This window comes from Cajanus cajan, chromosome 6 (genome assembly GCF_000230855.2).
Source record: "Cajanus cajan strain Asha chromosome 6, NIPB_CcT2T_4, whole genome shotgun sequence".
Classification (NCBI taxonomy): domain Eukaryota; kingdom Viridiplantae; phylum Streptophyta; class Magnoliopsida; order Fabales; family Fabaceae; genus Cajanus; species Cajanus cajan.
In genome coordinates this window covers 11,093,624-11,116,142 of record NC_138522.1, presented here as the reverse complement: position 1 = coordinate 11,116,142, position 22,519 = coordinate 11,093,624, and the positions used below count along the sequence as shown (strand labels likewise).

The window sequence follows — 22,519 nt, the reverse complement described above, 5'->3', positions numbered from 1 at the left end:
TAAGAGATGAGAAAAAAATAAATTATTGAACTATATCTCACACACAAGGGCAAGACCAAGAAAAATATTTTACTAGGTGGAAGAAATTCCAACACCCACTCTTAAATGTAAGGAGGATACAAAAAATGGGCACATATAAAACCTTCACCTTACACTTCTATTTATAAGAAAAGTAAGGGAAGGAGGTGTAGCCCACAACCGATGTGGGACTTCCTCTTCCTAACAATTCTCCCACTTGAAGATTTGATTGAATCAATCATATCTTCACAATATTATCCTTTCTTTTAGTTCCTTGCTTTCTATGTTTCTGATAGACCATAAGAGGATCTACTCCATACAAACTTATCAGTAATGACAGGTTTTGTCATAACATCTACTAGGTTATCTTTGGTAGAAATCTTTTTCATATCTACATTTCCTTTTTCTACTATTTCTCGAACAAAGTGATATTGAACTCCTATGTGCTTTGTCTTGGAATGAAAGGTTGGATTCCTTGCAATGTGCAAGGCACTCTGACTGTCACAATACACAGTAATTTTCTCCTGATTGTGCTCGAGTTCTTCCAATAACTTTTGAATCCAAATTGCTTCCTTGCATGCTTTAGTAGATGCCATGTATTCTATGACACCCTTACCCCGCATATTAAAACACAATAAATTTGAATAATATAACATTCAATAATCAAACATGTTTAAAGAGTATCACATTTTTAACAAACATAATCAGCGGAAATTACAAAGAAATAAATCTCAAAGTTTTCAAAGTAATTTTAAATAACAATAACACCCTAATCTAATCTTATCTACGCCCCAATGTCACTTGTCCTATCAGAGCATAGCCCATAAAGAAGCCTAAGCTTCACCACCAACATCCTCAGCCTCATGCTGATAATCACCTGTATAACGGTTAGAGAAGAACAACACAAAGAAAAAAGGGAGTGAGAAAACATCTCACTCGGCTCACAGTGTAGGAATATATACTAGATAGCCAAACACAAACAAAACATATATAACATAGATTAATAACAATATAACATCTTACTCATTCAAGGCATATCAATTTTTCATATAACATCAAAAGCCACATGTATGGACACGGACTACATTTTATCACGCATGTAGCGCCAGTCACTTATCACGTAGTATATTGCCGCTAGCAATACACAAAGAGTAGTCTAGGAGTACATGCCGGGACACACCCTCTGCGCACTCTCACTAGAAGGACATACTACCAGAGTCTCGTCGGGATAGCTAAGCCGCGCAAGATACATCCCATGCACACAATGGGCGAGACTGGGACTTCCAAACCGAGCCATCTCCAAGGACTGATCCCCAAAGCTTTTACACTAGGGGACCTTCTCTGGCGGTGTATTCCATATCGTACCCTTAACACTTATGCAAATCATGCATGTCAAACAAGACTATATACATTCTCATATCACTTTATCACTTTCCATGGTCATTTCTCTTTATCATATTTCATATCTCATTATCACATTATCACATTTCATATCTCATGTCTCAATCATATTTCATATTATCTCATGGTCATTTCACATCATCATATTTCATCATCACATCATATCACATTATCATCACATCATATCATCAAAAGCATCAAATTCACATTATCACATCATATTCATAACTTTCACAATCATAGTCTCAACATAGTTTCTACTCATACATGCATATTAACCAAGTAATTGGAACATACAAAAATATGACATACAACAAACACAGGATTGGGGGCCAATTCCACTATACCCAGAATACAATCCCACACCCAGAGCGAGGTTTCTCACTCCCCCCTTACCTGGATAAACAGAAACTGAGACTATAACACGACTGCCTCCCCAAGGCTTCTTCCGCCTAAAACAGGGACCAAAGCTAAAACTAGGATAGAACCTCCTCTTCTGGATTTCCCTTGGTCTTCAAAGAGAAGAAGAGGGAAAGAAGAGAGTATAAGAGAAGAGAGAATGAGAATGAGAAGTGTTTCTTGGGATGGTTTGCAATGGAGAAGTGAAGGCCTATTTATAGCCTCCATAGCACATTAAAATATAATTAAATTAGGCTTGGTGGAGTTAGTGGAATGAATTAGTGGAGTGAATTATTGAATTTGGTGGGATGAATTAGTGGAATGAATTATTGAAGTTGGTGGGATGAATTAGTGGCACGTTCTTTAGCACGATGATTTGGACCTTCTAGATAGCCAAATTTGATCAAGTGGTATTCATGAAAGTTTTAGCCTTGGATGTTATCTTTTCAATCGCGTTGGAATCACCCAAAAGGGAGGTCTATAACTCCAGATATGATTGTTTTAGTGAACAGGGGTCAGGCTGCCAGCGTGAGTTAAAGCTATTGCGGGTTTTAGACTTTTTAACAAGGTAGATGAAGGAATTTGAAAATGGCTTATTCATGAAAGTTGTAGGGTTTTCTCTTATTATTCCATTTCCGCAAAGTTTGCATCATTTGGACATCAACAGACCAAGTTATGCCCGAAACACCGAGACTTGTCAGTCAGCCCAGCGAGAAACAAAAAAATACACAACTATCTAATTAAGCCCAACAATACACATATCTTTCTAAAGCCTACAATTAAGCATAAATGGAGTGTGAATTAGCTACAATTGAAGTAAATGATAATCACAAAATTATGATCAAATACTATGTAATAATAATAACCATTTTGAAAACTGAGGTGTTACAATTCTCCCCTCCTTTAAGAAATTTCGTCCTCGAAATTTACCTGAAAACAGGAATGGATAATCTTCTCTCATCTTGCTTTCTAGTTCCCATGTGGCGCCTTCTTCAAATTTTCCTCCCCAAACAACCTTGACTAAAAGAATTTCCTTACCTCTTAGTTGCTTTACCCTCTTATCCTCAATCCTCAAAGGTATGGTTTCATAAGTGAGATTATGCTTTAACTGAATGTTGTCGGGTTCCACAATATGAGATGGGTCATGAATGTATTTTCTAAGTTGAGAAACATGGAAGACATCATGAAGATTTGATAAGGATGGAGGTAACGCAATTTGATAGGCTACATCACCAACTTTCTTAAGGATTTGGTAGGGACCAATGAATCGTGGAGTAAGTTTGCGAGATTTAAGTTCTCTACCAATTCCAGTCCAAGGAGTTATTTTAAGGAATACATGATCTCCCTCTTTAAACTCAAGGTCTTTCCTTCTTTTATCATGGTAGCTCTTTTGCCTACTCTGGATAGCTCTCATTTTATCCTGGATCATCTTAACATTTTCAGTAGTTTGTTGAACTATTTCAGGTCCTAATATGGCACTCTCTCCAGGTTCTGCCCAACACAAAGGTGTTTTACATCTCCTACCATACAAAGCCTCATAGGGTGCCATCCCAATACTGGAATGGTAGCTATTATTGTAGGTAAACTCTATCAAAGGTAGGAAATTATCCCAAGTACCCCCATATTCTAAGATGCAAGCTCTCAACAAGTCTTCCAAGGATTGTATGGTTCTCTCAGTCTGGCCATCTGTTTGGGGATGATAGGCTGAACTCAATCTAAGCTTAGTGCCTAACGTCTTATGCAAGCTCTCCCAAAATCTAGAGGTGAACCTAGGATCTGTATCAGAAACTATACTAGTAGGAACCCCATGCAACCTTACAATCTCACCTATGTACAACTTGGTTAATCTCTCCAAAGGGTATCTAATGTTAATGGGAATAAAATGGGCAGACTTAGTTAATCTATCCACAATGACCCATATAGCATCCAAGTTCTTCCCTGTCCTAGGTAATCCTACTACAAAATCCATCGAGATGCTATCCCATTTCCACACAGGCACATCTAAAGGTTGTAGCAGACCTGAAGGTTTATGGTGTTCTACCTTAGCCTTCTGACATACTAAGCAAGCATACACAAATTCCTCAACTTCGTTCTTCATCTTAGGCCACCAGAACATTTTTCTAAGGTCTTGGTACATCTTAGTGGCTCCTGGATGGATACTAAGGCTGCTCCTATGACCTTCTTCTAGGATTGCTTTCTTAAGTTCAGGCACGCTAGGAATGCATAACCTATCCTTAAATCTCAATACCCCATCTACTCCAACTCTAAACTCATTCTCCACACCTTGATTCAACCTCTCTACTTGACTCAATAAGAAAGGATCTGCTTTATGACCTTCTCTAATCTCATCTATCAAGTTATTAGTCACTCTTAAGGCTCCCAACTTAATACTTCTAGGGGTCAGCTCACACACTAAGCTCATATCTCTAAACTCTTCAATCATATGCAACTCCTTAATCATCAAAGAACACACTCTCAAGGATTTTCTACTCAGAGCATCAGCTACAATATTAGCCTTGCCAGGGTGGTAATTCAGTTGAAAATCATAATCCTTAAGGAACTCTAACCATCTCCTCTGCCTCATATTTAGTTCTTTTTGGTCAAATAAGTACTTAAGGCTCTTATGGTCACTAAAAACTTCAAATCTAGATCCAAACAAGTAATGCCTCCACAACTTAAGAACAAATACTATTGCAGCTAATTCAAGGTCATGGGTAGGGTAGTTTTGTTCATGGGTTTTCAATTGCCTAGAAGCATAAGCTATTACCTTTCCATTCTGCATAAGCACCCCTCCTAAACCCATCTTAGAGGCATCACAATACACTACAAAGGTTTCATTAGGGTCAGGTAATGCTAAAATAGGGGCACTAGTTAACCCTCTCTTAAGTTCCTGAAAGTTCTCTTCACACTTAGAGTCCCACACAAAAGGTTGATTCTTCCTAGTCAATTTGGTCAAAGATAAGGCTAATTTAGAAAAACCTTCTATAAACCTCCTATAATACCCAGCCAGCCCTAGAAAACTCCTAATCTCAAAAACTGATTTAGGTGTTTTCCACTCAAGTACCGCTTCTACCTTAGAAGGATCTACAGCTATCCCTCCCTCAGAAATCACATGTCCCAAAAAGCTTACACTATTGAGCCAGAACTCACACTTAGACAATTTTGCATATAACTGCTTCTCCTTAAGGGTTTGAAGGACAATCCTAAGGTGTTCAGCATGTTCCTCCCTAGTCTTAGAATATACAAGGATGTCATCTATGAAGACCACTACAAATCTATCCAAGTAGGGGTGAAAGATCCTATTCATATAATCCTGAATACTCCAGGTGCATTAGTCACACCAAATGGCATAACTAAATACTCATAGTGCCCATAGCGGGTCCTAAAAGCAGTCTTTGGGATATCATCGGATTTCACTCGGATTTGGTGGTAACCTGATCTCAAATCTATCTTACTAAACACACAAGCCCCAACTAGCTGGTCCATAAGGTCATCTATTCTAGGCAAGGGATACTTATTCTTAATGGTTACTTTATTCAGTTGCCTATAGTCTACGCACAATCTCATGCTCTCATCTTTCTTCTTGACCAACAAAACAGGTGCTCCCCAAGGTGAGACACTAGGTCTAATGAATTGTTTCTCTTGAAGTTCTTCTATCTGTTTCTTGAGTTCAGCTAACTCCTTAGGGGACATTCTATAAGGTTTTATAGATATGGGTGCAGTGCCAGGTACTAAGTCTATGGAAAACTCAATCTCCCTCTCAGGTGGTAAGCTAGATATGTCCTTAGGAAAAACTTCAGGAAACTCTCTTACTATGGGAATCTTACTAAGCTCATGGTCTTTCTCAAGTGTTAAACAGGCGAGAATCATGTAAACCTTTTCATTTTCCTTTAAACAAGTTTTTATTTTGTTAGCACTTAAAAACTCTGCGCCCTTACTCTCACCAAAAGATATGGATTTTTCAAAACAATTTAGTAGGACATGATTAGGAGATAACCAGTCCATTCCAAGAATGATATCTAGTTGACTAAGAGGCAAACAAATAAGGTCAACCAGAAACTGTCTTTCAGAAATAGCAATTGGACATTTAAGACAAATGCTAGAAGTAGTTATGGGACCATCTGTGGGAGTTTCTACAACTAGATCATAGCTCAAATAAGACACTGGCAATTTCAATTTTTGAACACAGGTAAAAGAAATGAAAGAATGAGTTGCACCAGAGTCAAATAGTACAACCAAAGGATTCTCAGCTATGAAACAAATACCTTGTATTAAATTATCGGACTGAGTAGCTTCAGCACCACTAAGAGCAAATACTCTTCATGTAGTCGCTGGTCGTTTAGGTTGAGGATTAGCTCCTGTTCCCATTATGCGTGGCTTTGGCAGTTGTGGACACTGTGTACTCATATGACCTTTGCCATTACAGTTGAAACATGTTACCTCCTTGTCGGGACAGTTATAGTGCTCATGCCCATGCAACCCACATTTCTTGCATCGATTAGTAGGGTTAGAAACAGAGTCTCCTACACTAGCAGCACCACTTAAGAAAGAATTTCTAGCAACGGATCTACTCTTAGCATGATTTCCTTGAATTTTGGCAGGGACAGAGTAAGGCTTACTTTTACCCAGAGCACTAGAACCTGCAGCACGTATAGGACCTCCAACTCCCTTGTAGAAACTAGCACGTGCACGGTTATCACGATCATAGATTCTACTCTTATTGACAAGCGTCGGATAGTGATAAATCTCTTGATAGTTAATTGCTGTTTTTATCTCCGAGCGAAGGCCATTCACGAACTTAATACACTTAGCCCTTTTGCCACCCTCACCATGGTAATGAGTGCAATAGTGAACCAAGGCATCAAATTTTGCTGCATACTCCGCCACTGTATCATTCCCTTGTTTCAGCTCAAGAAATTCAACTTCTTTCTGGCTCCTTACATCATCCGGGAAATACTTTTCAAGGAAGACTCTCTTGAAGTTGTCCCAATTCAACTGCACTCCTCCATCAATCATCCTTTGAAGAGCTCCTTCCCACCAAAAATGGGCATCAGCAGTCAACATGAAGGTAGCCAACCTCACTTTCTAAGTGAAAGGACACTCCATGGCATTGAAAATCTTTTCGATTTCCATTAGCCAATTCATCGCAACATCTGGGTCATATCCTCCTTGGAAAGTAGGTGGATTTTTCGTTGAAATCACTCTAACCAGTTAGGAGTGATTTCAGCCCTATTGTTGTTACTCATGGCTTGTGCTAACGCTTGAAGAGCATCAGCAATTGCACGATCATTTCTACCAGCCATAATCTAAAATTGTTCACACAATCAAATAAACAACAGACATAATTAATCATGCTAGTATAAATTTCACAATTAATTCATTTCAATCATTCAACTATCACACAAGCACAGTAGACTCATAACTCACGGTCGATTGGATCGACCTGCTTTGATACCACTAAATGTGACACCCTCTACCCCGCATATTAAAACACAATAAATTTGAATAATATAACATTCAATAATCAAACATGTTTAAAGAGTATCATATTTTTAACAAACATAATCAGCAGAAATTATAAAGAAATAAATCTCAAAGTTTTCAAAATAATTTTAAATAACAATAACACCCTAATCTAATCTTATCTACGCCCCAATGTCACTTGTCCTATCAGAGCATAGCCCATAAAGAAGCCTAAGCTTCACCACCAACATCCTCAGCCTCATGCTGATAATCACCTGTATAACGGTTAGAGAACAACAACACAAAGAAAAAAGGGAGTGAGAAAACATCTCACTCAGCTCACAGTGTAGGAATATATACTAGATAGCCAAACACAAACAAAACATATATAACATAGATTAATAACAATATCACATCTTACTCATTTAAGGCATATCAATTTTTCATATAACATCAAAAGACACATGTATGGACACGGACTACATTTTATCACGCATGTGGCGCCAGTCACTTATCACGTAGTATATTGCCGCTAGCAATACTCAAAGAGTAGTCTAGGAGTACATGCCGGGACACACCCTCTGTGCACTCTCACTAGAAGGACATACTACCAGAGTCTCGTCGGGATAGCTAAGCCGCGCAAGATACATCCCATGCAACAATGGGCGAGACTGGGACTTCCAAACCGAGCCATCCCCAAGGACTGATCCCCAAAGCTTTTACACTAGGGGGCCTTCTCTGGCGGTGTATTACATATCGTACCCTTAACACTTATGCAAATGATGCATGTCAAACAAGACTCTATACATTCTCATATCACTTTATCACTTTCCATGGTCATTTCTCTTTATCATATTTCATATCTCATTATCACATTATCACATTTCATATCTCATGTCTCAATCATATTTCACATTATCTCATGGTCATTTCACATCATCATATTTCATCATCACATCATATCACATTATCATCACATCATATAATCAAAAGCATCAAATTCACATTATCACATCGTATTCATAACTTTCACAATCATAGTCTCAACATAGTTTCTATTCATACATGCATATTAACCAAGTAATTGGAACATACAAAAATATGACATACAACAAACACAGGATTGGGGGCCAATCCCACTACCCAGAATACAATCACACACCCAGAGCGAGGTTTCTCACTCCTCCCTTACCTGGATAAGCAGAAACTGAGACTATAGCACGACTGCCTCCCCAAGGCTTCTTCTGCCTAAAACAGGGACCAAAGCTAAAACTAGGATAGAACCTCCTCTTCTGGATTTTCCTTGGTCTTCAAAGAGAAGAAGAGGGAAAGAAGAGAGTATAAGAGAAGAGAGAATGAGAATGAGAAGTGTTTCTTGGGATGGTTTGCAATGGAGAAGTGAAGGCCTATTTATAGCCTCCATAGCACAGTAAAATATAATTAAATTAGGCTTGGTGGAGTTAGTGGAATGAATTAGTGGAGTGAATTATTGAAGTTGGTGGGATGAATTAGTGGAATGAATTATTGAAGTTGGTGGGATGAATTAGTGGCACGTTCTTTAGCACGATGATTTGGACCTTCTAGATGGCCGAATTTGATCAAGTGGTCTTCATGAAAGGTGTAGCCTTGGATGTTATCTTTTCATTCGCGTTGGGATCACCCAAAACGGAGGTCTATAACTCCAGATATGACTGTTTTAGTGAACAGGGGTCAGGCTGCCAGCGTGAGTTAAAGCTATTGCGGGTTTTAGACTTTTTAACAAGGTAGATGAAGGAATTTGAAAATGGCTTCTTCATGAAAGTTGTAGGGTTTTCTCTTAGTATTCCATTGCCGCAAAGTTGCATCATTTGGACATCAACAGACCAAGTTATGCCCCGAACACCGAGACTTGTCAGTCAGTCCAGCGAGAAACAAAAAAATACACAACTATCTAATTAAGCCCAACAATACACATATCTTTCTAAAGCCTACAATTAAGCATAAATGGAGTGTGAATTAGCTACAATTGAAGTAAATGATAATCACAAAATTATGATCAAATACCATGTAATAATAATAACCATTTTGAAAACTGAGGTGTTACATATTCAGCTTCTATAGTGGATAAAGCTACAATAGTATGTAATTTAGACAACCAGCTTACCACTCTGCTTACAATTTTAAACACATAGCCAGTAGTAGACATAGTCTGTAATCTGAGTCGACATAACCTCTGACAAGAAACTCTGATCCTTCAAAACATAGCGCAAGATCTGAGGTCCCTTTAATGTATCTAAGGATCCTCTTAACAACATTCTAATGCTCTCTACCAGGATTTGCCATAAATCTACTAATCGCTCCCACTGCATGAGCAATGTCTGGTCTTGTACAAATCATGGCATACATTAGGCTTCCCACTGCTGATGCATACGGAACCTGAGACATTTCCATCCTTTCTGCTTCATTGTTAGGACACATACTTGAGGATAATTTGTAATTAACAGGAAGTGGGGTCAAAATTGGCTTGCAATCTTGCATGTTGAAGCGCCGCAAGATCTTTTGAAAATAATTATTTTGTGAAAGCCAAATCTTCCTATTTTTTCTATCTCGGTGAATTTGCATCCCTAAAATCTTGTTTGCTGGTCCCAAGCCCTTCATATCAAACTCCCTAGCCAATTGTGCCTTCAATTCTTGGACTCGAACTTTGTTGGAGCCTACCACCAACATGTCATCTACATACAACAGCAAAATGATGAAATCATTTTTCTCAAACCTCTTGTAGTAGGTATAGTGGTCTGAACTTAGTCTGTTGTATTTAAGGTTAATAATGAAGGAATCAAATCTTTTATACCAACACCTTGGCGCCTGCTTTAAACCTATAGAGATTTGGTCAACGTACAAACCAAGTTTCCTTTGCCTTGTTCTTCAAAACCTTCTGGTTAGAGCATATATATCTCTTCTTCAATTTCTCCATGAAGAAAAGCAGTCTTTACATCTAGTTGTTCAAGATGTAAATCCTCTGCAGCACACATTGCTAGCACTACTCTGATAGTGGTAAGTCTAACAACTGGCGATAAAATCTCGTTAAAATCAGTTCCTTCTTTCTGAGCATATCCTTTGACCACCAATCTTGCACGATATCGCTCCACTTGATCATTGCCATCTCGTTTGATTTTGTAAACCCATTTGTTTCCAATGGTTTTTTGTCCTTTTGGAAGTTCAACAAGTTCCCATATCTTGTTCCTATGTAGGCTTCAATTTCTTCATGCATTGTTTCCATCCACTGAGAAATATCATAACTTCTCAATGCCTCTTGAAAGGTTGATGGTTCTCCTTCTTCAGTTAAAAGACAATACGCATCATGGCTTGCCATAACATAGTCTGAGTGCCAAGTTGGTTTCTTCGTCTGACGTGTTGTTCGTCGAACATTTTCATCATTGTCCTCATTTGGTTCTTGTTCACGTGCTCTGGTTTTGCTTCAGAAGAATCATTATCTTTAGACTTTCCTTCTATCTGTACTGAAATAGTGTCTATTGGTGTGCTTTCATCTTTCTCTTCTCTTTGCAAATTTTCTGCAAAGACTACATCCCTGCTAATAACAATCTTGTGGACAATGGGATTCCACAAGCGATATCCCATAACATTGTCAGCATAACCCAAGAATATACATTTCTTGGATTTTGGGTCCAACTTTGTTCTTTTTTGGGAGTTGTACATCACGTACACAGTATAACCAAATACATGTAGAGAAGAATAGTCAGCTGGTTTTCCTTTCCACATTTCAATTGGTGTCTTTAAACCAATTGTTGTTAATGGTGATCAATTGATCAAATAACAAGCAGTTTTGACTGCTTCTGCCCAGAAAGACTTGGCTAATCTTGCAGTTCTCAACATAGCCCTTGTCCTTTCTAGAAGAGTTCGATTTGTCTGCTCTGCTACCACATTCTACTAAGGTGTATGAGCAATTGTAAATTGCCTCTTAATACCCTCTTGCTTGCAGAATGCCAGAAAATCACCATCTATATATTCTCCTCCATTATCTATCCTCAAGCACTTAATCCTTTTTCCAGTATCAAGTTTCACTTGTGCTTTAAATTCCTTGAATACTGGGAACACATATGACTTCTTCTTGATTGGGTACACCCACAATCTCCAGGAATAATCATTAATGAATGATACAAAACATTTTGCTCCTCCCATGGAAATTTCTGGTGATTCCCAGACATCAGAATGGATCAAGTCAAGTATGTGTTTTCTCCTAGCAGTCACTTTAGCAAACTTCAATCTATGTTGCTTACTAATCGTACAATGCTCACAAAATGGTAAGTTAACTGTTTTGAGCCCGGACAAGAAATTCTGATCAACAAGAATTTTCAAGCCTCGTTCTGACATATGACCGAGTCTGTAATTCCACATCATCGTTGCTTCTTCTTCTTTTATTGTTGCAACTGATGCGTCGGCTTCTTGTAACGTATCTCCCAAAAGCATGTATAGATTGACTGTTATCTTCTCTGCTTTCATCACTATGAGGTTGTTTTTCACTACTTTCAAGATTCCTCCTTCAACATGAATCTTACACCCAAGGTCATCCAGTTGCCCAACAGACAAGAGATTTTTTTTCAATCCCTTCATATGTCGAACCCCTTGAAGTGAGCGTATTATACCATCATGCATTTTGATTTTGATGGTACCAATTCCTGCAATTTCTAAGGCATGATCATTCCCTATGAACACAGACCCTTCTGAGATAAGTTCATAAGTGTGAAACTAGTCTCGGTGTGAAGTCATATGCCTGTCACGCCTGAATCTACTGTCCAGACATCAAAAAAGTTATGCTTCACTATACAGGATTTCTCCATCATCAAAAGTTTGTGCAACACAACCTTGGAAGCTTGATGCTTCAAAATTCTTCCCTCCACTCTTCTTGTGCCAACAATCCTTTTTTAAGTGCCCTCTCATGCCACAATTGTAGGATTTAAAATTTTTTCTACCTCGAGACTTTGACCTACCATGATTCTGACTCCCACTAGAGCCCTGTTCCCTTGATCTTCCTCTCATCATCGTCAAAGCTTCTGCTTGCTTCGAACTTTCCAGTCTATCTTCCTTATTCTTTTGCCTGGACTCTTCTTCAAGAATTGCTCCAACAACATCATCAAAGGATAGACGACCGACAATGTTGTTATTTGTAATGTTGATGATGAGTTGATCATACGAATCTGGTAAACTCTGAAGTAGAAGCTCTGCATGTTCATTTTCAACTATGTTGAAATCTGACGCTGTGAGCTAGGCAAACAAAGTGTTCAGATTGTTGATGTGTTCTGTCACTAGCGTGGACTCACTTATCCGAAGAGTATAGAGTTTTCTCTTCAAGAATATCCTTGTATGTACTGACTTGACCTCGTACAATTTGATTAAGGTATCCCAAATCTCCTTTGTAGTCTTCTTCTCTACTATGCTAGACAAAACTGAATCAGTCATTGCTAAGTGCAAATTGACAACAACATTGTCATCCATCTCTTTCCACTTTTCATCAGACATATATGCACATCCAACTTCAATTGAATCTAGGAAATTGCCTTTTCTCAAGATTGCCCTTATCTTTAATTTTCACATGGAAAAATTGTTCCCATTGAACTTCTCTATTTCAAATTTTGTTGTCATGGTTTCACTCTTGAACCAACTTACACAATTTCTATTATGTATAGTATTGTCTACTGGAATAGTAATTTGTGAACCAGCTAAAGTGTGAGCATTGTACGATTAGTAAGCAAAAACAGTGGGCTCTAATACCACTGTTAGGTATTAGAGCAATAAAATTGTACTCACAGCTAAAATAAGAGAAGAGAAAAAAAAAATAAATTATTAAACTATATCTCACACACAAGGGCAAGACCAAGAAAAATATTTTACTAGGTGGAAAAAATTCCAACACCCTCTCTTAAATGTAAGGAGAATACAAGAAATGAGTACATTTAAAGCATTCACCTTACACTTTTATTTATAAGAAGAGTAAGGGAAGGAGGTGCAGCCCACAACCGATATGGGACTTCCTCTTCCTATCAATTCAAACCTACTGCAACTATACCGGTGTGTTCTGTTACACGGTGCAGCTTTAACGTGCAACATTTTGTTGCTGAAGTCATGTTTTGGAATTTTTGGGGTGATTTGGTTAACGTTGCAATTTGACACCCATTGGTGTAGAACTCTGGCTGAATACAGTTTAAGCATGATGAATGGCCGAATAATCTAGAGAGAAAACAAAAATCATAATGAAAAAAAAAAAAAAAATGCGTAATTATAAATTATAATTACTCTTATTTTAAGCGCACATTTCTTATTTTAGTGAATTGTTGTGGTAAGTACACCTAACTCTGACATCCCTCACCGAATTTGTAATTCACTTTTTGTTACTCTGCATGTTTTTACAATATTTGAGTTATTTTGTAACAGATCACATGTAAATTTATCGGAGTCCCACGTTCAACAAGTTTTAGTCAAGTTCAGGCACCAAAATAACATCATGAATGTATTTGATACCTATGGTTAAGAATTCCAAAACCTCATTTATTGTAATATGAATTTCATCGTAATATTATTAACCACTTTTTAGGACCAAAGTTAAAATATCATCAGACATTTCCATCATCCCATAATCATGGTATCATTTAGTATAATATTTCATATACATTTTTATATAGAATAAGTTAGAATCACTCTCAGAATTCATATTAGGGAAAGAACCTTTAAAAGTATAGAAAACGAGTGAGATAATATAGAAAAATAAGTGTTAAAATATACTTTAAATGAAGATTTCAGAATCCATGTTCAAAAATATAAGGAGAATGATGCACGATATTCTAAATGCTAACGGGAAAAATAGAAAAATAAATATCAAGATAAATAAATAATATGATATAATAGACAGATAGTTTTAAAAAAAAAAAATAATAATAATAATAATAATAATAATAAGTGCTACTAGTGGCATGAAATATTTTGTAAAGTCGAGATGTATACCTTACTCAAAACATTTCATGAAATTTGTAAACCAAATCCAAGGCAAATAAATAAATAAGAGCTTACTTAGATAAATTTATTAAAAATATTAAAAAGGATAAAAAAAATCATTTCTTCATAAAATACAATTAAATTATGCAAGTTAAAAGAAAAAGCTTTCAAAGAAATTATATAAGAGGAAATATTAATTTATGAAGAAACTAATTTTATTTTTCTTTGCTCATATTCTTTTCTTGTATATATTTTATAAAGAAGTTTATATAACAAGACTAACATTTTCACATTTATGCACTCGACATGTATAATACAACATAAAATTCAAAAGTAACTCAAGGTGGGGTTCCACCAACACAGTTTTGCAATTTTATCACCATTCCAATTATTAAAAGAGCATATATCAGGAAATCATCAAAATGTGTCTCTCTATGGGGACTTTAAACTTGTTCTATATAAATCCAATTAATACGCTAAACAATAATATTTAAAAGTTTTAAATATGATGGTTACAATAACAATACCGAACACAATTAGGAGAAAATGCTAATTCATATGACCACACAATCGCTAAAACTGTGAAGACTTTTTTTTTTCCCTTATTATGCACACTTTTTTTTCATTATTTAAAAAATGACTTAAATATGCTTTTAGTTCATATAAAATTGATAATTTTGATTTTCATTCCTTTAAATTTTTTTTAAAATTTTTTACCTTTCTAAAATTTATAAATATTATTTTTGATCTTTTTATAAAATAATTTTTTTTATTTTAATCGCTATAAAATATAATTTTTTAATTTTTATTCCTTTAAAATTTAAATTAATTATTTTTAATTTTTAATGATCATTTTAAAGTAACAAATAAAAAATAGTTAAAAAATAATTACATAAAAATAGAAATTAAAAAAAAAACAGTTTTAATTTTATAAGAATGAAAAATATAAAATAAATAAATAAATTACAAGAACTAAAATCAAAATTTACTAATTTTATAAGGACAAAAACATATTTAAACTTTTAAAGATGTGTAAAACCTTGATATTACATGCTAATAACATTGCAGTTACGAACTGCAGTTAAAATTGGCACAAATTTATTCTTTCTCTAAAAAACAGGCCCAAAGTATATAGTGTACATGTGTGCAGTCAGAGAGGGAGTTCAGTAAACTAAACCAATTATCAAATTCTAGATTTACACTATAAAACAGTGAGAAATCATTTTTTTTTTCTTTTCCAAAGGATGAGAAAATTCCAACGATATATTAAAGTTAACTGAAAATCCTCCCATCCCTAGTTTGTAACATTAAGTATAGCAAAATTTTCATAGAAAAAGATGAGTTATTTATATCCATTCACTCAAATGAAGAAAAAGAAAAGGACAATTAACACCATGAATAGTCAAATTATAATGCATATATAACGTTGAACCCCCATAATATAACATGCGTCAAAAGTATAATAAGGATTAAGGATTAATAAAAAGATAGTTGATGTCTAGTTCATATATGTATATATGCTTCATGATAATTTTATTCACCCTTTGTGAATACTACTGTAGGACAGGCCACTAAGGGGAGATTGTGGTTTCATGAACCTCATGCATGCCCATGAGTTTCCTCTTCTTGTAGTTAGCCTTAAAACAAGCTTGTCTAAGCCTTCTCGTATTATCACCAAGTTGTAAATCCGGCATTTCCTCCACCATCCTCTTTTCTCTCTCCAACACCTCAATGGCAGCCCTTATTTTTTCATCATTTTCATACCCCTCTCCTTGCTCCTGCACCCAATATTCATTATAATTATAATATTCATAAAATAAAATCAAAAAAACCTTCAACTTTCTTTGTTATTTTTAAGTCAAGGTGATATAGAAAGATCATCAAACTTTTTTTATATAGAAAAACTATTAAGTAGTTCAACACTATGAAATATCCATGATCTCAATTAATCATTATAGGACATATATTTAAGTTTTTAAATTTACTAAAAGAAAATTACTAACACTTAATTGCATGTCTTCATATAAAAATTGATTCAAAATCATCTAATAATTTTTCTTTATATGTTTAAAAGATCAAAATTACTGTAGTTACTCATTATAAGTTTAAACTCTCATTATATGTGGGTGAAACTAAAATTATTTTTCATAACTATCATATATACTCTCTTTTAGTAGATGGATCCATTTTAAGAATTCTATATATATTCAAGATAGATATCAAATGTCATCTTTTAATTAAAAAATACAAGTATTCAATTCAATCACTTCTGCTAATAACTTTTAGTATGACATTCTCCATATGACACTGTTTATATATTTGATTATTCAGTTCACAGAACGAGAAGTGAGATCTTACTTGTATATTCTTTATAAGGGTTTGCAAACTCATGAGCTTCCTGTGTGGCCACCTCTGAATCCCTAACTCCCTACACCTTTTCTTCAAGTGTGTGAGACCCACATTAAGCTCTCTTGCAGCTTGTGATATTGGCATGTAAAAGTACTCAGAAACCGTTTTCCTTGACAACATTCTCGCACTTCCACTTCTCTCTTCCCTGCACTGCTTACCCTTAAAATCTTCCCTCACTTCATTCACACTTTCTCCATCATTACATGATGAGAACACAGCTTTGTCAGAACCATCAACTTCATTCCACGCAGAAAGCACGTTATTAGCGTCACAAAAGTCATAATCTGCAACAGCAATTAGAATCTACATATCAAAACAAAACAAGAACAATGTATTGTAGTATAAAGACTTTAAAAAGTCTTATATATATACACTGATAAATAACCTTGGGCGCTTAACGGGCTTGGTTCAATTGGAAGAGTTTCATAGAAAATGTCATGAGGATAATAACACTTCGTAAAAGGGATAGCATCAAGATAGCTATCTTGCCAAGGAAATTGATCATCATATTGATATGAACAATGATAACCATCATCATTAGCATTATCCCTGCAGAAATTAAAGACGTTACAGTGAGAAACCTTCTCAAAAGACTTGGTAACTTTAACATTTGGAATCTGAAAAGTGTAGAGAAATTAATTAAGAGGTACGTGGCATGCAGAAGTTTGATATACCAGTTATAATCATATGAAGAAAATTGGCACGTAGGTGCAAATGGAAACTCGTCAATTTCATAATTGGACTTCCAGAACGTGTGTTGATTCTCCATGTTAACAGCATAGTACTGTGAAATGAAATGAGCAGAAGTTGGTAATATATATTCGGGATGCGGATTATGTGCAGGTTTTAATGCATTTGTGAGCAGTTTAATAATTTTTTATCACACAATTCATCTAACTATTCACATTCTCTCACATCATTTCTTTTAAAATGATTATTTTAAAAAACTGATATTTAATGTAGTGTGAATGTGTGATAATTTCAAAGAAAAAGTAACAAGCATGAGTACTGCATAATATTCTTTTGTAACTCTTATAAATACAGTCTTATTTGACTTATATTTTGATTTTTTTTTCTAATTATCTTTATATCTTTATATTTATATAAAACAAAAGTAGTTTTTTCCTCCATTTTTTTTGTTCAAATTGCGATTTTAAAAAACACTAAAGTGTACGTAAGCAAATTCTTCGAGAACCAAAAAGTTCAATATCTAATCACATTCATCTGCACCATACTTGTTACTTTTTCTTTGAAATTATCACACTACATTAAATATCAGTTTTTTAAAATAGTCACTTTAAAAGAAATGACGTGGCAGAATGTAAATGATAGGATGAATTGTGTAATAAAAAATTATTAAACTGTCACAAATATTGCACCAAAAATAACTGCATATAATCCAAATAATAAGAAACTTTATGATGATGATGAATCAATGAAACTAGTGTGGTAATTAATTAACTTTTGGAGAATGTGCGGGCCGAAGGATTTATTGTTTAACTTGTGCGTTACTGTGAGTTACAAGATGAATTCAATTACCAAGATATACCTTGATATTAATTCTATATAATGTGTAGTTATTATGCACATTTGTTTAATTTCAATTTTCGTTTTTATGAACCAATGACAAATAAAAAAAATTGTTTATAATTTTTTACTAAAAGGAAAATTCATGTTTACAATGAATCTATAAATCTATGAAATTGGGGGTACAATAGAAATTAGAATTGTTTTATAATCTTTAAATGTATAATGTTTTTATAATTTTGTATTAAAAGGAAAATATATGGTTACAAAGTTTACAAGGAAAAATAATGTTTACAATGAATCTATAAATCCATAAAATTGGGGGTACAGTAGAATCAATGTTTTTATAATCTTTAAATCTATAATGTTTATATAATTTTGTATTAAAAGGAAAAGTAATGTTTACAAAGTTTACAAGGAAAAATAATGTTTACAATTAATCTATAAATTTACAACCAATCTATAAAATTAGGGGTACTAAAGAAATTTATGTTTATAATAAATTTGTACTAAATGTGTATAAAATAACTTTTTTCTTCCAAAATTTATCTCCAATAATTTTCCCCTAAATATTTTTATATATAAATATTATTATAAATAAACTGCTACTAAAAATAATTAAAAACAAAAAATATCAAAATAACTAATATCTTAATAAATAATAAAAAAGTTTTAGATTTCACCTTAATAATTAGGTTATTAAAAAATTATTTTTATAAACTAAAAGGAAAAAATTGGATAAAAATATTTTAATAATTAGTAATCATTATTAAATTTTTGTAAAATTCAATCGTTATACATTATAAAAATTATTTCCTCAAAATAAAAGGAAAATTTGAATAAAATTATTTTAATAATTATAAATCATTATTAATTTTTTACAAATTCAATTATTATACATTATAAAAATTATTTTCACAAAATAAAAGAAAAAATTGGATAAAAAATATAATAAATGTAAGACAAAACTAATATTTTTACATATTTTAACAAATTTGACTAAAATAAATTGCATATAATAATATTTTTCATACATCTATTAAAAGCAAACAAATCTATAATATATCAATAATACAAAGTGAGCAACTTCTCTAAAACTTAACGGCTTCTTTCCTCAAAAAATTTCTTTCAAAAACTTCTTCAAAATTTTATATCAATTAAATCATATTCTTAATAACGATTGAAAAACTAATATATTAATAATGCAATGATATATTTTATAAAAATGAAGGAGTAACGATATTATAAGAATTTTAAAAGTATTTTAATATTTGTTTTTGTTATTTAAAAAAATTCAAGTTTAAGATTTAGTATTAAATTATTTAAAATATTTGAACAAATTCAATAAGCATTTATGATGAAAATGAATATTATTCATTATTAAATTCGTTTCAATGTTATTACTAATTATTAATTTTTAATATTATTAATAACTATAGAAAAATAATTATTTTTTATATATTTATGAAATTAGAATATTTTAATAACGAAATAATATTTGTAAGAATTCATTATATATAATGATTAAAGTTTATAATATATTATATTATAAATTATATTTTATTTAATCTTTTAATGTATTATTTAAAAAGATATATAAAATGGACAATTTCTACACCATTCTCTTTATTTTAAAAGTTATTGTCAAAATTTTTCCATTTACAAATTTTATTATAAAATAAAAATAAATAAATAAAACAAAAAATATGTATTTAATACTTTTAATGTAATTAATTATTATTTACAGTTACATTTACATTTCATTACTAATAACTAATTTACTAATTACTAATGAGGAGGGTTCAAATGTATAACTTTTACTAAATATTACACTACTCAAAAAATTTATATTAAATGTGAATTTTGTAAACTCAACCGTTAGATTGAAAGTTCATGTCACTTTATATGTTTATATCAAATTTTGTTAAAATTGAACAACAATTTAAAGGTAATCAAAGTATTTATATTGTATTATATTTTGAAATGTATATATTACGTCAATTTTATTTTATAAGAATGAAGTATTAAATCATTTAAGATTAATATAAAAAAATTTATATATGGTCTAAAAGTAAAGAAATTTCAATCTAACGGTTGGATTTACAAAATTCACATTTAATATAAAGTTATTGAGCGGTGTAATACTTAGTAAAAGTTACACCGGTATCGTTTGAACCCTCTTCATTACTAATATTATTATAGATTTAAAATTATAATAAAATTAAAAATTATAAAAATATATGAAAGTTACACAATTGCTCAATTATCTATTGTATGGCCAAAAATTATATATTAGGATATTTGAATAACTAAAATCATAATATTGTAGTATTTATACTTAATGAACTAAAATTAATCAATTAAAATTTGAATGACCAAAATTATAAAATTATAATATTTAAGAGATAAAAATTACTCAATTAAAATTTAAATGATTAACGTCACATAACTGTTTTTAAAAAAAATCAAAATCGTATTTAAGTCAATGTGTAAAATAAAAAAAAAATGCATGCATATGTATGATAATAATATTTTTTTCTACAACTTAATTTTTATATTTTATTTATTTTTATATTTTTGATTTTATCTCTCCCTTTCAATAAGATAATTATCATGTTATTGTATTTCAAATTTTATATTGATTTGACAATCTTGAAATAAAGGAAAGGATTCTTATTAGTTATTTAGACATTAAAAAAAATCATTTGATATTAACTTTATATAATTGTATCTTTTTTTTTAAATGATATTAAATATTAAAAAATTAAATTTATATTACTAAATAAAATTAATTTATTATTAATAAAAAAAATTAACTAAAAGGATAAACCGACTACTTTAATTAAAATTAGTAGTGCATTAGTAACTTTTAAGATATATTTAATATAATTTATTTCATCGTAATTCTAAGTAACAATAATTGCTTGGGCCCTCGTTTTTATCTCTAAGAGAGAGATTGTGAAAATTAATGTAGTTAGTAGTTAAAACTGTATACGAGTGCAACTCACATCTAGAGATGAGGTTCTTAAACCTAAACCTGATCAGACCTGGTGTAAGTATTCAAAAGATGCTCTTATATATTACATATTAGCATCTGTACCGTGGTGGTCTCCTATTAGCCGATCATATTGGTCTATTAGAGGCAGGTCGGTAAAATGTCGATCACACAAGAGGGACCCAAATATGGGGAGATTAACTGGCTCACTCGGACAATCAATAAGATCCCACGATCCGTGGGAACGGTAATAAATATCGGGAGTTACGAGTCCATAATGGGGCGTGATTTATGGGATCATAAGTGCGATTCATGTCTATAACGTCACACTGTTATATATAGAAATGATTAGGTCTAAGGCGGCAGGTGACTCTCATCGAATGTTCTAGGTCAAGACTGCTGTCAAGTTCTTTTAGCTCGGTATCGCTAAGGGTTCTTCGGCGGCGGTCTCCAATACCGGAACATTTTGGCGCCCACCGTGGGGCAGGTAAAACTGCATCCCACACCTTTGTTGTTGGACGTGAGCAGAAAGTCTCAATACGAGGAGTGAGAGAAGTCGTAGGAAGTAGGAACACACTACACGCAACAACATATCCAGATTCACTCATTCATTCATCATCGCCAACTATCTCCATAATCCACGCTTACTGGTCAATACCATGTGTCAATATGATACACCTTTTCTTCTTCTGACTATTCACTGACGCTGCACCACCACTTTCATCTTTGGTTTGGTAAGATCAAAAAAGAAAAATCCCACCTTTTGCTTGTGTTCTTGAGAAAGTCATTGTTTTGTTAATACCCATGTGCTATATTCATGTTATTCCCGACATCACATGTTCAAAAATTGATTTGGAAGCCCTGTTAGATCTCGGGGTGATTCACGTTGTGTCACGAGATTTTCTGAGGTTTTGATGACCATGTGGTAAATTCCACCCCTTTGTGTTCGGTGTTGACTTTATTTGCATCCAAAATTGGATCTTACAACGGGGTGGTTGGTTGCCATAGAAGATTTGATTTGATTTGATTTTATGTTATTTTGTTTTGTTGGTTTTAATTTGTAAGGAAGATGCAATCAAGGGGTGTGCCCCTTGAAGAGAGAACGAGAGGTGGCGGGCGGAGAGATTTCCAAACCCAAACACTGGCCATCCGATAAGGCCGCAACAAAGAAACTGATTCACAAAGAAAAAAAAAAAAAAAGCCCAGTGGTTTCACGAAAAAGCTGCGCAACGGAACCCATCTTCACGTGACCTCACCTCACTCTCTTTCTTTGATTCAAAATCACTCACTCTTACTGTTTTCCTTCCAATCGGATCCACC

At 33.3% G+C, this 22,519-nt stretch overlaps 2 protein-coding genes and 1 long non-coding RNA gene across 3 annotated transcripts; all 3 read right to left on the bottom strand.

The window, feature by feature from the left end:
- Positions 1 to 2,021, bottom strand: LOC145958956 (uncharacterized). The gene is made up of 2 exons (XR_014434545.1): positions 1,816 to 2,021; positions 1 to 895 (listed from the first exon to the last, which is right to left on the bottom strand). It is a non-coding gene; the product is annotated as an uncharacterized LOC145958956 (long non-coding RNA).
- A 200-nt stretch (positions 2,022 to 2,221) lies between these two features.
- On the bottom strand, positions 2,222 to 9,466 carry LOC145958554 (uncharacterized). The gene is made up of 7 exons (XM_083076057.1): positions 9,365 to 9,466; positions 7,027 to 7,124; positions 6,243 to 6,754; positions 5,378 to 5,981; positions 4,566 to 5,045; positions 2,873 to 3,116; positions 2,222 to 2,296 (listed from the first exon to the last, which is right to left on the bottom strand). The coding sequence occupies exons 1-7, from the start codon at positions 9,464 to 9,466 to the stop codon at positions 2,222 to 2,224; spliced, it is 2,115 nt and encodes a 704-aa protein (XP_082932183.1).
- A 6,373-nt stretch (positions 9,467 to 15,839) lies between these two features.
- LOC109815047 (protein RKD4) lies at positions 15,840 to 17,446 on the bottom strand. The gene is made up of 4 exons (XM_020379631.2): positions 17,352 to 17,446; positions 17,063 to 17,226; positions 16,627 to 16,961; positions 15,840 to 16,046 (listed from the first exon to the last, which is right to left on the bottom strand). The coding sequence occupies exons 1-4, from the start codon at positions 17,444 to 17,446 to the stop codon at positions 15,840 to 15,842; spliced, it is 801 nt and encodes a 266-aa protein (XP_020235220.2).
- Positions 17,447 to 22,519: the final 5,073 nt, after the last annotated feature.

Coding starts and splice junctions, on each gene's coding strand:
- LOC145958554 (XM_083076057.1), bottom strand. CDS start 9,466: ATGTCTACTACTGGCTATGTGTTTAAAATTGTAAGCAGAGTGGTAAGC. Junction 6,755..7,026: donor GCTGAAATCACTCCTAACTG/GTTAGAGTGATT, acceptor GGATGATGTAAG/GAGCCAGAAAGAAGTTGAAT. Junction 2,297..2,872: donor TGAGGATTGAGGATAAGAGG/GTAAAGCAACTA, acceptor CTGGAGTTATAG/ACCTCCCTTTTGGGTGATTC.
- LOC109815047 (XM_020379631.2), bottom strand. CDS start 17,446: ATGGAGAATCAACACACGTTCTGGAAGTCCAATTATGAAATTGACGAG. Junction 16,962..17,062: donor AAGCCCGTTAAGCGCCCAAG/GTTATTTATCAG, acceptor TTGCTGTTGCAG/ATTATGACTTTTGTGACGCT. Junction 16,047..16,626: donor CCCTTATAAAGAATATACAA/GTAAGATCTCAC, acceptor TATTGGGTGCAG/GAGCAAGGAGAGGGGTATGA.